At 40.8% G+C, this 15,582-nt stretch overlaps 1 protein-coding gene across 2 annotated transcripts in view; it reads right to left on the bottom strand.

Moving 5' to 3' along the window:
* Positions 1–15,582, bottom strand: part of CFTR (CF transmembrane conductance regulator) — an 84,583-nt gene that overhangs the window by 54,145 nt on the left and 14,856 nt on the right. Inside the window, exons 4-8 of one of the 2 annotated variants that reach the window (XM_079994061.1) lie at positions 11,715–11,930; positions 8,652–8,741; positions 7,069–7,232; positions 5,083–5,208; positions 1,847–2,093 (exon numbers count right to left, since the gene is read on the bottom strand). In XM_079994061.1, the coding sequence (XP_079850187.1) occupies positions 1,847–2,093; positions 5,083–5,208; positions 7,069–7,232; positions 8,652–8,741; positions 11,715–11,930 (843 nt within the window). Of the gene's footprint in view, positions 1–1,846; positions 2,094–5,082; positions 5,209–7,050; positions 7,233–8,651; positions 8,742–11,714; positions 11,931–15,582 lie in introns of those variants that run through there. The other variant, XM_079994062.1, reaches the window with a different exon arrangement.

The raw sequence follows: 15,582 nt of genomic DNA, 5'->3' as shown, positions 1-15,582 counted from the left end.
CCGTGTGCGGCTCTGGCTTGCCAGAGCAGCGATGTCATGCTGGCCACGTGACCCGGAAGTGTCTCCGGACAGCGCTGGCCCCATGCCTCTTAAGTGAGAAGGGCGCACAACCCCAGAGTCAAGACTGGCCCGTAAGGGCAGGGGTACCTTTACCTTTACCTAAAGTCCTGCTGGATCATTGAGTTCAGCATCTGGTTATCACAGTGGTTGGTAAGACCTCCATAGGAAATCTGGCATCACCACTCAGTGATTCTGTTGAGGAGCCTGACCCTTTTGGGATTTCTAGCTTGTTGGACTCTTTTTGACATACAGAATGACACCATCTCCAATACACCCTTGCCTGTCCTTCTTATGGAGATGACAGCATCCCAATGGCACTCTCCATTTCCCCAGGTTTCTGCTATGTACAATATAGCTATGCTTTCCTGTAAGACCAATAAGAACTATAAGGTCAGGAGTTAAGACTGCTTGCGAAGTAGCGATTGAAGAGCCTTTAGCAGATACTGCAGATACTGCTTCTACATCAAGAGTTGAGGTAGCTTGTGTGGATGTAGGAATGTAGCCACAGATACAAAGAATTAAGTGGATAAGGGCTTAGACACATCCATTCTGTGCTTTGCTTCTCTATGGAAGTAATACACCTGACCATCTAAAGACAGTGGTTTTCAACCGGTGTACCATAGCACCCTGGGGTGCCTTGAATGATGGTCAGGGGTGCTGCGAGCAACACTGGCATCTGTCTCTCTTTCCCTCCCTTTTCTGATGCTCTCCCCCGTCTCTGCCTCCCAAAGGCTTGAACAGCTGTTTATTGCAGAAGCCCTAGCAATAAGCTCTGCAGGTGAATGGTGCCACTGAAAGGCACCTCTCTTTGGGGCAGGAGCAGCAGCAAGACTGCCAAGGAGAGGGGAGAGGAAGCTGAGGCAACACTCCACAAAGGAAGATGTTCAAAAAAGGGTGAGAGGCTGACAGCTCTGCAGAAAAGGGGTGACATAACTGGGCTCCTGAGCCCCATAGGGGTGCCATGGAAATAATGTAGGGGGTCAAGGGAGCTGTGGACTCAAAAAGGTTGAAAACCTCTGATCTAAAGAGATGAGGCAATAGGACTAAAGAGGTCTAGCACACTAGAGCCAGTGTGGTGTAGTGGTTAAGAGCGGTAGTCTCGTAATCTGGGGAACCAGGTTCGTGTCTCCGCTTTCCACATGCAGCTGCTGGGTGACCTTGGGCCAGTCACACTTCTTTGAAGTCTCTCAGCCCCACTCACCTCACAGAGTGTTTGTTGTGGGGGAGGAAGGGAAAGGAGAATGTTAGCTGCTTTGAGACTCCTTAAAGGGAGTGAAAGGCGGGATATCAAATCCAAACTCTTCTTAACTTGACTTTCCGATTGAAACCACTGTAGACTGTTTTTCCACTCTGATGAAAGGGATTTTTCCTACAAAGTAGCACTGTATACTGAGGACCTTTTCTTGCCCCCAAACTGGTCCATTCTGCAGTCCTATACATACTTACCTGGAAGTAAGCCTCATTGAACTCAATGTGCTCTACATGCATCAGATACAGGCTGCAATCTTCTATAAACTTGAAAAAAAGTAAATCCCATTGACTCTCAACAGGCTGCCTGAGCAAACATTTGGAGAACTTCAGCTGAAGTCAGCAATGACCTCAGTCAATTGCCATTTTCCTCATAACAACAGTGGAGAAATACATCAAAACGGCTTCTACGAATAGCATTTAATGAAGTGCAATAAAATATTGCAATGTACGGTACTTTCAGTGATAAATTGGCAAGATAATATACTACAAAGGATTAGCTTCTATTCCTGTAGGGAACTGGGTTTATGTATTGTACCTGTATTTTGTTTATTGCTCCAAGAGAATCATACCATGTCTGCACAGCCCAAGGAAACTGCCTAGTGACTGCCATTCGAAGAACAATGCAAAATGAGATGGTGGTAAATATTTTCCTGAGAATAATTCCGTAGATCAGTGCGTACGGAAGCACAGCCAAGAACACCACGAAAAATCCAGAGAAGAAGAATGCTGAGCTATTGAAATATCTCACATAAGCAGCTTTTTGGGTCAGCTTCAGTTCAGGTCTGTCAAAGAGAAAAGCAAAATGTGGAAGTCATTATACCTGGGGAAAGGTATGCCACCCGAAACACAGAAGCAGTTGGGGCTGCAAATAAATGCTTGGAAAACAGCTTTAGCTCAGAATGTGAATGAGGGTGGCACAAAAGTGCAACAACCAGTCCTTCGGTATAAGGTACCCCCGTGGTGTAGGTTCAGCTGTGGAACAGTGATTGGCCCAAGATTGCCTGGTGAGTTTAGGAGTTTGAACCTACATCCAAGAATTCAGATAGGAATTTGAACCTATATCCAAAACTCTAACATTCACACAACATTTTGCACAGGTCAACACTTCAACTAAAAGGTGTGTTAAATCAGAGCTGCACATTCGGAGACAAGGGAAATCCCTAAAACTAGTGGGCTTCTAGTAGCAACCATCTAGGTGACAGCAAACTATGACAGCAATGTTATATGCATGTGTTCTGCCAACAAATAGCTAGAGATCTCAGAAAATATCATAGCCCAAAGAGTTTGTGGATAGGGCAAATGTGACATTTTCTGCAAAAATCTGGGTATGTCTTTACACAATGTGACTAGGATGAAAGCGGCTTTGTTTCCCTGTTCTTGTTTCTTTTTCTTGCAAGTGATTATACTGCATCTGCAAAACCATGCAGTTTTGAAGAGATTCTAGACCTAGAGACGACAGACTAACTATTGTCCAAATAAGCTAAGAATTGTTATTAGTTATCTTCTTGGTTTGCTTCTGTAGGGTAGGTCAGCAAAGAAGCACAAATATCATGCAATTCTGAATAAAAGTGTGTGGAGGGGAGAAAACTGCATTCACAATGAAATTTTTAAAAGCAAAAAAAGTCCCGATACAGATGTTAATAAGGAAAAGGAACAGCTGCGTAGTTCTACATGCTTGGATAAACTGCTTCATCAAAATCTGCAGCACTTTGGGAAATTTTGAAGCTCTTTATCAGCTTCTTATACTCCAGACTCATAGAAATCTCTGTATTGTACAATAGTGCAATAAAATGAGAGCTGTGGGTTGAGCTTTGGAGCACCCTTTACCCCAATGCAGCACTGTAGCAATAAGAGGTTAATCATTCAGTGAACACATACATCATCAGGGCTGCATTGGGATTCAGTTCCCAGAGAGGCCCTGGCCTGTACGTTGCTTGGCATGGGAATGGAAGAGATCTCCAACACTAAACCAGACTGTGGAAATGTAGAATTCATTGCATGGCCAATAAGACAGCAAACCAAACTGAGTCTTGGCAGCTTGAACCTGGGGTGGGGAAAGGACAACTCTTTGTCTCCAGTTTACAGCCCAAATCATGACTTTGATAGGATTTCAAAAGGAGGAGACACTATGCAGATTACAGTACAGCCTATATATGTTAATGGTTAGAATCAGAATGAACAGGTCCCAGTCAGAAACGGCACACATGTTTTGGGAGCACGTGAAATCAGTGGAATGTGCTTCCATCTAGGCATGCTTAAAGCTGAGGTGGAAATCTACTAGCTGGTGAAACAGCAAAAGTATATGTTGGTGAATAATTTTGAGAAGCAAAAACAGGGAAGTCAAACAGAGTTTCTCAAAATACAAAATGAAATCGGCCAGAGAATTAACGGGAAATAATTTTTAAATGGTCAAAAGACTCACTTTCACAAGCAAGGTGTCCCAAATCTATAGCAAAATCTGAAATTGATAAAGATCAATCAGCTACTCTCTTTCCCCCCATTACATCTTTTGAAGGTAAGCATCCAATATGGATTGTTACACTGATGATTGATTAATGAAAGCGAATGTGCTGTTTCTTCTTACTCCTTCCCTACCATATGCTTGCGTAATTATAATTTCAAGGAACACCAGATTCTAGGCTTGCGCTGAACTTTCTTCACTCCCTTTCTTTAAGTTGGCTCTAACATAGTACAACTCTTTCTGGTTTCTAAACATTTTGAGCCCCTGCTAATTCTAACTGAAATGCTGCAATGCTGAATACTGCTGCTACTCATATTTAACACTTGCACACAGTGTGCCAGGCATTAAGGCTACAGGCTGGTTTTTCTTCTAAAACAGAGAAGGGACACACCCAGTACCACAATCAGTTCTGAATATCAAACAAGGGGAGGGGGAATATTTTTTTAAAAGGAAAACACATAGTAACCATATAATAAATAGTTAAGGAAACAAATTGCCTAAGTTCCGTATGCAATAGACCAAGATGAAAGAGCTACAAAACAATCCAGTTACCTGATTATCCAGTATTTAAACATTTAGTGTTGGCATCGAGGACTGATACGGGTTTTTTTTAGCTTTGTGCAGGGTTGGAATGTGAAACTAGAATGCTGAATAATCTGCATTATTCATTTCTGCGGAGGACTAGCCTCTTGGAATTTGAAATATTTTTCCTGTTCTGTCAGATACTGTAGGCCAGAGATGGCCAAAAATGTGGTTCTCCAGCTCCTTCCATCCCTGACATTTGGCCATGCTGGCTGGAGTGGATGGCCAACAATATCTGGATGTCTACAAGTTCTCCACCCCTGATAAGCATACCAAAATGCAAACTTTTATTTTAAAGATTAACCTTGGCCATCACATATTTTCTAGAGCTTTAGTTTCAGTCCTCCAAAACAGCCTGACAGCCACAGAAAAATAGGGGTTGAGATCATTACTCTTTTAAATTTCCAAATTTCCCCCGATTTACCTTATAAACTCAGCTCTATCTTCCAGAGGTAAAGCCTTTGCTACACAGCCACCCAAAAGAATCACATTTCTCCTATTTAAATTTGTAAAATGCACAACACAATAGTTGGACAGGCAGCTTAAATGCGTAACCCAAAATGGCCCAATACAATTCATTATAGGATGAATAGGGCTAAAATAATTTAACTCGTTTGCAGGGGATTAAAACTTTAGGGAAGAGCAAAAATGTCCTGTTTAATAAAACTACCAAATAAACCCACAGGAATAAAGATTACATGGACAATATTGGAGGGGCAAATACTTACTGGCGCACACTTTCAATCATGTTTTCCATTGCATTCTCCCAACAGTAAGCTTTGACTGATTGTATATTCTCAATCATTTCTGCAGTGAGTACAAGTCTCTCATTGATCTTTCCTGCTCTCTGATCTCTGTAAAACAGATCAACCCAGTTATGTTTAGTACCTATCTGTATATTCTTGATACCATCGGAAACATGACATAGTCTGGGGGAAAATGAAGCTATTTTATGAGTTCTTCAGAAAATACATCAGTTGGAGGAGTATAATTGCCAACAGGACTCAACTCATCACCAGTTTGAACTAACCAGGCAGTTAAATGGCTACTGGCCTGCAGCTTTTATAATTTGTGCATAATAATAAACCTAAATTATAACAATCTTCCAAGTTAAGGTAAAAAGATAGACTTGGCACATTTGCTTCCTTTAGAAATGAGATAAATAAAAAAAAAACTCAGAATTGCTTCGTAGGAACAAGGAGACCCTCTCCAAATTTTAGAGCAATTTTTTATACTTCAACAGATTCACATTCAATGCTATTTCTTTTCTTTTCAAAGTCCACCAGGTTGAATCAAAAGGTGATTCAGATGGCTCAGATGGTCATTTGACTTTTCCACTCCATAACTGTCTCCATCACCATGGAGATGACTGCATGGGGGGGGGTTCATAGCACCCCCTCCCTCACCAGGACCAACCTCCCATATGTCTCATTCTGCAATTTCCATTTCACCTGGTCACGGTGCAAGTTCGTTATGTAACATTCTATAATAGCCCTTGAATTTGCATCTTTTCCTCTTCTCTCCCTGCTCCTTTTTTTCCTGGAATAGCTACCTGCGTCAGTAAACATTCTCTGGCATATAGATAAACCCAACCTCAAAGATCAAGCACCTGTGTTGATTTGCAGCAAGAACTGAGAGTACATATATATTATTATTCTTTGGAAAATAATAATTCACACCTGTTTCTGCTTGTAGTAGCTATTGGTCATGTGTGTGTGTGTGTGTGCGCGCGCACACGCGTGTGTGTGTATCTTGTACATATAAAACGCAACCCCCAACATTCCATCTATGCACCTCTGTAGTTCCCCCCCTCCATATATAAGTAGATTATTATTGCCATTGTGGAGAAAAGTAAGGCAATATAATCATGGGTAAAGTTGTGGTTTGTGCAAAATCTGCCCTCCATTCCTGATACTGTGATCCAGCCCTCAGTGATAGGAGTTTGTGATAGATTTTGGCAGAGCTGATGATGCTTGACGACTCTGTTCTGGCTGGATCAACAGATGAAGGCTTTATGGCAGCAGAACTTGCTGGAGTGATCAGGACACTGTGGAAAGACACTGGTGTTCAAGCTCGTTTCAACAGATCCAGCTTAATGACTCAACCTGGAATGACTTGAACAGCATAGCCCAGTCTAGACATTCCTCTTATTCCAGGCCTTTGCCTAATTAAACAATCTATGGCCTTTTAAACTGGGTGTCATTTGTATTTGTTATTATGCTATATATTTTTGTGTCTTTATATTGTAAACTGCCCTGTGACCTTCAGATTAAGAGCAATATAAACACCTAACAAATAAATATCTTAAGTCATTGTATGTTGTAAACCAACATTGGTTTCATTAACAGAAGGATCATATGGAAATGTGTAAATTAATAGCCGAGTGAATTAACAATCATTAATGCCTATGAAAACTTTGGTTCCTCTAAAAACTGGAAGTATGTTCATGCCTAGCTTTGGATTATTCCCCAATTTACAAGTATTAAAGATATTCCCTCCAAATGTAAGATCCAATATATGGAAATGTAAGATCCAATATATGGAAATGTAAGATCCAATATATGGAAATGTAAGATCCAATATATGGTATAAACACATACAATATGAAAGCCCTGTTAATAGCAAATTGTTGGCAGGATTTATTCAGAATCTGTCATTAGCAAGCTTTTAAAACCCTTAATATTTGAAAGAAATACCCGCAATTGCTTTGTCACCTGTATTTCATCATCATTCGCCCTAGCCAGGCTTGGAAAAGGGCAACAAGAATTAGGAAACCGAGTCCACAAAAGGCCGAGGCCTGCAGCATCTCACAGAGAAGTCCCATCAGCAGCAAGACTTGCAAAGGTGCAATCCACACAAAATGAGCTAAAGCTAAACCCTGGGGAGGAAAATCACAGCATTGCTCACTGGTAGTATGCAAAGATAGTCACAGGCAAGAGGGGTGGAGAGTTCTAGGCTTTTCCTTAGTTCCTCCCCGCATTCTCCTGAGTCTCCATTCCCATGTCCATCACTGAGCTGATTCCCTCAGGCAGGACAAGAGGTTGGACCAGGTTTATTTTTTCCAAATCTGGGCCTACTCTATTCCCCTGTACTGAACATATCCAGTCTTTGAGAAGGAGGTAAGGAGTCCTTCCCACACAGTTCCCAAGTCACGCTACCTTGGTCTGGCTCTCTCCGAATAAATGTATTCATAATTTCATTCACGTATTACATCTTGTGTTGAGGGAGCTCTGACTGGAGTTGCCCTGACCTCACTACTGCCATGCTCCATCCCAAGCATAGTGCCACACCACCCACACTAACATGCTCTTGCTGTTTTCCCTTAGTATGAAAAGAACAGCAGTCATCCCGTAACCCTATGCAATAAGCAAGGCACAATGGTGGATTCTGCTTTTAAACTCATACTCTGTCAGAGCTGGCCTAAGGCATTTTGCTGCCTGAGGCAAATGACAAGATGGTGTGCACCTCCTGGTTCCATATGCAGAAACCTGCTGGACTGGCAATAAAACCTTAATAAAACACTGATACAGTATACCTGAAGCAACAGCCTTGTTTAGGTGGATCAGGACGTGCTGTGTAACATACATAGCTTTGCTCCCCAAGGCAGTTTACCTCACTTTGTCTGACGATAGGGCTAGCCCTGTATCCAATTATTTCTGCCCATGGGGGCAGAATTAGGTACACTGCACTCCTGAGTAGTTTTTACTGTGTCTGTCAAACATCCTGAGGGAAATAGCAGTGAAGAACTGTTATGGCCTTGAGCGGTAATTATCCACCCCTACTCAAGTACGAAATTTACAGTGAAGCAAGCACATATAGTGGTTGTTCGAGCAGTAAATCAGCAGTACACTGCCAGACACACCCTTAGTTTGACCGGAGTGTGAAGGAATGTTGACGACAGAGTATGCCAAAGAAGATAACTGGCTGGGAACTGGCAATCACATATATTTCTCTGTATTTTGTTTTATAAGACACATCAGGTAGCAGGGGGTGAGAGGTGGAATATAAGTATTTTAAACAAATAAATGAACCACCTAGATCTAGAAGAGCTGAGACGCAAACGAAGCAGCATGTGAGTAATATCTCTGTGCTAGCATACCTAATGCAGTGACATTTATCTTCTTCTTCTTTTTGTAATTAGCTCAAGCCACACAATTCACTAAAACTATTCACCACGCCCTGTTAACTTCAGCTCCAGTGATTCAAAGCACTTTAGAATGGCCTGGAATCTAGAAATAGCCATCCTCTTGCAAAGAAATGCAATACATTAAACATGGTTATATTAGAACCAACATACTTCATCAAATTTGTTCAGATTGTTTGAAAGGAGGCTAACAAGTTGTCCTGTGCTTATATTGTCAAGGACTCTGCTGGATAATTTTAAGGTCTGAAAAACAAAACAAAACAAAAGATTTTTTAAAAAACAACAACAACAACCATCAAATACTTAGATGAAGCAGCACAAAAACCATATTACACAGCTATTATCAACTAGATGTTAGTAAATGCCAACGGAATATTACTTCCTACACAGGAAATCATTAATGTGTGAGCCTAGGCTTGTTTACCCAAAACTAAGTCCCACAGTATTGAAATGTGGTTTCCTGTTAAATGTTTTATGATTTCAGTCTAAGCTTATTTTATCTATCACACTCTAATATATTCTGATACGATCAGCATGCAAATACTGACCTTTTCTGGAAGAAGATTGGAAGAAATTTAAAATTTACTTACAGAAATATTGTAAAATTTTTGAATGTTAATGGCATTGAAATGAACTGAAGGGGTTCTAGCAACGAGATTAAAAATAAGATTGGATGGATAATTAGACAAATTAATTGGATATGAATTTGCTGAATAAATTTTCAACAGGGATACAAAAAAGGGAGATGTGAGGAAGTCAAGAAAATAAGTGAATCAAAGATGAGAAGTAATTAGAGGGATTTTTGTGTTTTTTTTCTTCTTTTTTAAAATGTGTTTTTTTTCTTTTTTGAAACTATTTTTTTCTTGTGTATTTTATAACTTTGTATTTTTGTGTATTTGTTTTTCTTTTTCATGTTTGTTGTCTTTTCTAAAACTTAATAAAAATTAGTTATTAAAAACAAAAACAAATACTGACCTTTTCTTCAATGCATCTACTGCTATTTCTAATTGTATTTACATATGGCAATATATTGTATTATTCGCTCATACTGAGCTGATTCAGGTACAACAGCCAGACCCTGTTTCGGCTGTCAGGTCTGAGCCTTAGACACTTAAGCATTTTTCTCCCCAAACTGGAAACCCACTTCAAGCCATTGTTTCCCGTTCTGGTTTGGAAGGCATGCAATTACATTGCTGATTCCAATGTAATAAAAACATTTGGGGAGAAGGAATCAAACGCCATAGCAGCTCACCTGCTGCTTTGGTACATCTGGCTTAACTACTGGGAAGTATATTTGTGGAGGGGCTGTAACTCAGTGGATGTTATGCCCCTACAATATAAATCCACTTCTGAGGATCTGGTGGAAGATTATCTAGAGCCACCAGAAAGTCAGGAACAGCCCAGAACAAACAGCCAAGGAGAAGCCGGGACGGGCAAGGGTCCCTCCACACAGAAAGGGAGCTTGGCTTTTGAATTACAGGCAGAATTACTCCCATGCCCACAGGAAGCAACATTGCCTCAAGACAGGCGGACATCCTCACAGTCAGGAGGAATGTTTAGATTCTGAAGAGGACTCCTTGTGAGTTAAGGGCACTCAAGATTAGGACTCCTCTCATCAAGAGTACTCCCTGCAGAAACTAAGAAGAGGTTGTGGCTGTTAAGTATAGTAACTTAAGTCACCAAAATTGTAAATGGTTGTATGCATTACTATGTGTTTATATTTGATTGGTTGGTAACTGAATTCCAGAGAAGTAGTTTTCATGTGATTGGCTGACATTTCTCTAGTGAAGGAGAAACTCCATTTTATGTGAAGCAAGATGACTTAGAATCCACTGTGAACACTGCTAAGTTGAATAGGGTGTTGGAACGCTTCTTTCTCTGCTTGTAAGAAAGGGAGCGAAGCTGCAGGAGAAGGTAAAAGTGGAAGACTCTCATGGCAGCTGCAAGGCATAGCCTAATTGAGATACAGAAGGCTAGGTGCTGAGCTCTGGAAAGAGAGGGAAATATAGTTGTTTGGGAGTTTGACGAACAGACTGTGAGCCCATGCTTGGAGAAGCGTGTGACTGTAAATATCATGTTTTAATTCGTCAATAATTTTCTGCAGTGTTAAAGTTTTTGAATATTAAAGTCTGCACATTGGTTTAATTTCCAAAAAAAAGTCAGCCATATGTATGATTTGAGCTTCCTAGCTGCATTTTCGTTACTCTTAATTCAACAGTGGCTGAGTCCAGGGTGGAGTTCTGGTGGCTAAAAAGTCTCAATGGGAGGCTGGAATGCTGCTGAAACAATGTATTGATACCAGGTCATACCTGGGCCTGATTGTCAGTTTACATGGACCTAAAATTTGGCCTGTCCCTTGACCAGCCTTTCACCTGCCTGAACATCTGCTGACCTGGACCTTGGCTTGACTCTCACCTTAGGCCTTGTTGAAACCAGTGTTTGTCTAGAATTCTCATCATCCAACTAGCCAAGGAGGGTTGCAGATAAAATCCCTTCCCAGCCCTGTCAACGTGCAACTAGGGAACACTTATATCAAAGGTAGCATTTGGTAAACAACATCAGAAGCAGCCATTCCTCCCCCAACACCAGGTATTATGCAAGACTCCTGGTTGAAGCAGGAGCAGAGCCAGGGAGGAAATCAGTGATTCCAAGGAGAGCAGGGAGTGTGTGTACCTATGGATGGCTAGACCATTGCTGGTACAGCGTGAACCATTCGGCAGAATTTCGCTGGTTATAACGCACTGAAATTCATCACAGATGCAATAAAATATGAAACTAGTCTGAAACTAAAATCTGGTATAATAGATTTTTTAAAAAGAATGTTCTGTTAACATAGGGTTGGTTTCCAGATCAAATAATCACTTCTAGTATGAACTCAGTGCATGGTTTATTTAGTTAGTTAAATGTGTGTATCTCTTTTCCAATCAAGGTCCACAAACTGCTGCGCAATAAATAACAAAAAAACAATAACATCAAGAAACAAACAACAAGGAAGCATATTAAAAACAAAAAAATTAAATCATAAAAAACACGATATCCAAATTGCACAACACCAGATCCACATTGCACAGAAATGTTATAAACAGCATCTGAAAAGGTGTCTCTTTGTGCCACTGGACTGTTTCCACAACTGCAATGAGCGCCAACTATTAGGATCCAAGTCTTCCATGGATTTAATTGTACTTACAGCTCATGTAAATAAAAGACAAGTCCTACCTTTTTGTAGATTAAGCTGAACATTGCTATCCTTATTTGCATCCCGATGTGGTGGAGGCCAAATATAGCTGGGTGAAGCAGCAACATCCGCGCAACGAAGAGAAGGCAGAGTCCTATGGCTAAATAGTAAGCTATTGATCGTTCGTGTGAATTGGACGGATCATAAGAAGCAATAATTCTCCCCAGCAAAAGAGGCTGCACAGATTTCGTTACCTCCTGCGGAAACGGGGGGGGGGGGGGGGGGAGAGAGCGAAACGTCGATGTCAATAAAACTTGAAAACCCTCTGGCAGTCTTAGTGTTAATATTTGTATAATTAAACTAAGGTTCTCATCCAAGATAGCTTGCACTTGGGACATTGGGATTACACTGTATGCAAAGCCTTGCTTCCGATTGGAAAATGAATCCCTGCCCGAAATTGCACCCTGCCAAATCTTTTAACAAAGGCAACAATTTGTCAGTTAATTCTACCACAGTTATACGGTTGTTGGTTTTCATCTTCTTGTGGTTTGAGGTTCTTTCTCGTTCATCTTTCTTTGCTGCATATGTGGGTTGTTGGTTGTGGGGCAGAACTTGCCTCAGGTGGTGGGTGCTGGGAGGGAGTGCTGAAGGGCAAATCTGCGTGGGGCACCCAGTCTCCCTTCCAAAATTAAAGCTACGAGTTTGCCTTGAGACCTTGGAGTTTCCTTGAGACCTATCAGATCATAAGTGTCCTTTTGTATTCTGTCCTTTAAATGACCTAAGGCCAGTGGTATGCATCGATTTCTCATTATTTTGTGTAATCACTTCCAAATAGATCAGTTGGCAGAGCTGCTATTCATACGATGTTTTCAGAAATGGTCTAAAACTTACACACTGAATTATATAGCTCATGTTTTAAGTACTCACATCCTTTTACATGATCACATATAATTTTACAAAAAAAGATACACAACAGACTTGTGTTGGAGCAACACAGCAGTGTTTTTAGTATACAAAGAGTAATATTTATAAAAGAACAATTAAAAAGAGGCTTAGGCAGGTGTGTTTGAGTCCATATAATTCTAGGATCAAGCACCAAAAATAATGATGACAGCTGTTTTTATATGTGAGTATGTAAGATTCAAGGGCAAGAATATCACAGAGGTATTTCATATATCTTGAGATCCAAGAAACTTCTGTCGTGGTCTGGTATTTACAAATCATACCATTTGTGCAGCAGTGGGAATGATACTATTTGCTAATGTTTGTTGTGTATATACCATATAGAGATAGCAAATACGTTTTCAGATTATTGTACCAAAGTGATTTATAGCACTTACAGGAATATACAAGGAATGACTACTGGCAATATATAACTTTGCTTGCTGACCCTAAAGGGTGAGTGGGTGTCATGGGAATGATTCAATATAGAACCACAGGTACAACAACTTCCTTGTTCAATTTATATTTTGGCAAGAAGAATCTCCATAGTGTGAGAATGTGAGCAGGCAGGCAAGTTAGATGGCAATGCTACAGTCGGGCAAGTTTCTAACCCAGTGTATTTAGGGATTATTTGTGAAGGTACAGAGTCTGTACATAAAATGCATATTGCCTGTTTTCACACACTCCTTCAAAAACTGTTATACTTGGTATTCTTCATTCATTTAAACCATATCCCTCACCAGCCCTGCTGCCATGTGTCCTTGAAATCCAATACCACTTTTTGCTTGCATAATGGTAAAGGTAAAGGACCATTAGGTCCAGTCGTGGCCGACTCTGAGGTTGCGGCGCTCATTTCGCTTTATTGGCCAAGGGAGCTGGTGTACAGCTTCCAGGTCATGTGGCCAGCATGACTAAGCCGCTTCTGGCGAACCAGAGCAGCGCACGGAAACACCGTTTACCTTCCCGCTGGAGTGGTACCTATTTATCTACTTGCACTTTGATGTGCTTCCAAACTGCTAGGTTGGCAGGAGCAGGGACCGAAAAACGGGAGCTCACCCCGTCGTGGGGATTCGAACCGCCAACCTTCTGATCGGCAAGTCCTAGGCTCTGTAGTTTAACCCACAGCGCCACCCATGCTTGTATAGATGGAAGCTAAAGAGCTCTTTATAGCCCACTTTTGCCTTTGGCTCCACCCACCAATGCCATCTGATCCTTGGTCGATGATCCAGAAGGGTCCAGAATGTGACCCCCAGGCTGAAAAAGATTCCCCATTTCTCATTTAGACATAGCCCCATTATTGATGCAACAGATCATGCTATTCAGAAGACAGTGGCATTGATGTGTTACGTCTTTACAAGAAAACTGATGAAATGAAACCACAGCAAATTATGAAACATGTTTTACCCAAGCTGTTGTGTGCAGCATGAAAAATTACAAGGAAGGCATAGGGAAAACAGCAAGAGTGAACAGTCCAAAGAAAGGGTGCAAGAACATTTTAAAAGGAGCGGGGAGGCCAAATGTTTCTTTCCTGTGCTTTCTGAAGTGAATGACAGGGAACTTCCACATATTTCAGCAGAGCAAAACAGGGGCGGGAGGTGGATTAAACACCAGTTTCCAGCACTAAGTTTCCTCTTTTACGCTTGTCATGAGCACTGCATAGTATTGGAGTATCATGTTGCATAACGCTGATTCACACACCTTGTTTTATTTGATATACCATGATTTCTTAAGCAAATAGCCGTCGCCAGTAAACACATAATGACTGCAATCACCTTTTTATGGCCCCAACATAGAATTTTTTTTTCTCCATTTAAAACTACATTTCATAGCAGAGTATTTTACACACGTGAAATCGTCGTACGCAACTACTGACAACTGCACCGTGACGTTCTCAAATCTGGAACCTTTCCAAATCTCTGGTTCAAAGGCCTCTGGAGCATTAGAGCAGCTGTTACTCTAGAGGTAACTCCAGAAAAGAAGCATAAATAAAGCAAAATCTAGTTCCTCTGTTTCTTTATCAGTCCAGAAACAAAGCCCTAGATCCCTACCTTCTCCCTATATGTGATGGGGAGAAAGATAATGTTTTCTGTCTCTGCCAAGGTGTATTGATCCTGATCGTTTAGGACCCAAAACAGACTATTATCTAAAATTTCATTGAAACAAATGTTTTTTATAGTCAAATAACAGGTGCAAGCCAAAGACGATAACTCCTATTTAAAATCCAACAAAGTACTTCCACTAGTACAATAATTTTTGCTTATGCAATGGAACTTCCCGTCCCTCTCCTATTCCAAATGTGTCTCCTGCCCCCTCCCCCAATCTGTTCCTTGGACTGGGGAACCCCCAGAGAATATTTAGTGGGGTCCTTAGGGAGAGGAGCAGTATGGAAAGCTCCATTCTGCAGCCAGAGGTTCTTGCACTGGCAGAACTATTCTGTTCAATAGCACCCCACTGTTTTCAATAAGAAGTAATTGCACAATGTAACACTGTGTTCTGGGATAGTATTAATCAGGGTCAGGTATTAAGACCTTTAGAGGCCCCGCATATGTAATTCAAAATAAAAATGATGCTAACTCATAAAATAAAATTTCATTTTTTAAAAATGAGACAAAACTATGGTGCATATACCTCAGAAGGATACATCAATAATAAATCATAGATTTGATTGCAACACATGACAAGATCTGATTCCCTCACATTATTTTATGTTAGTAGAATGCTACCTGGTCTAGGTGAGAATAAGTAATAAAAAGGCAACAGGAAAATGGTTCAAGAGTCTGTAAGGAAGTCTAGGAAAGTTCTGATTTTTACCATGATGACTACTTTGATGCTTTTTGAAATATCAAATGTCATTTTTCTTCGAAAAACATTTCTCAGCTTTTGGATAACCCAGCACTGGTGTTAATATTCCATTCCACTGGGGGTAGGAATAGCATAATTCTTCCGTGAGTAAAGACCGGGAGCATA

The sequence above is a fragment of the Podarcis cretensis genome (assembly GCF_951804945.1).
Source record: "Podarcis cretensis genome assembly, chromosome: 10".
NCBI lineage: Eukaryota > Metazoa > Chordata > Lepidosauria > Squamata > Lacertidae > Podarcis > Podarcis cretensis.
Note: the sequence above shows the minus strand (reverse complement) of the source record. Positions and strands in the feature narration are given on the sequence as shown.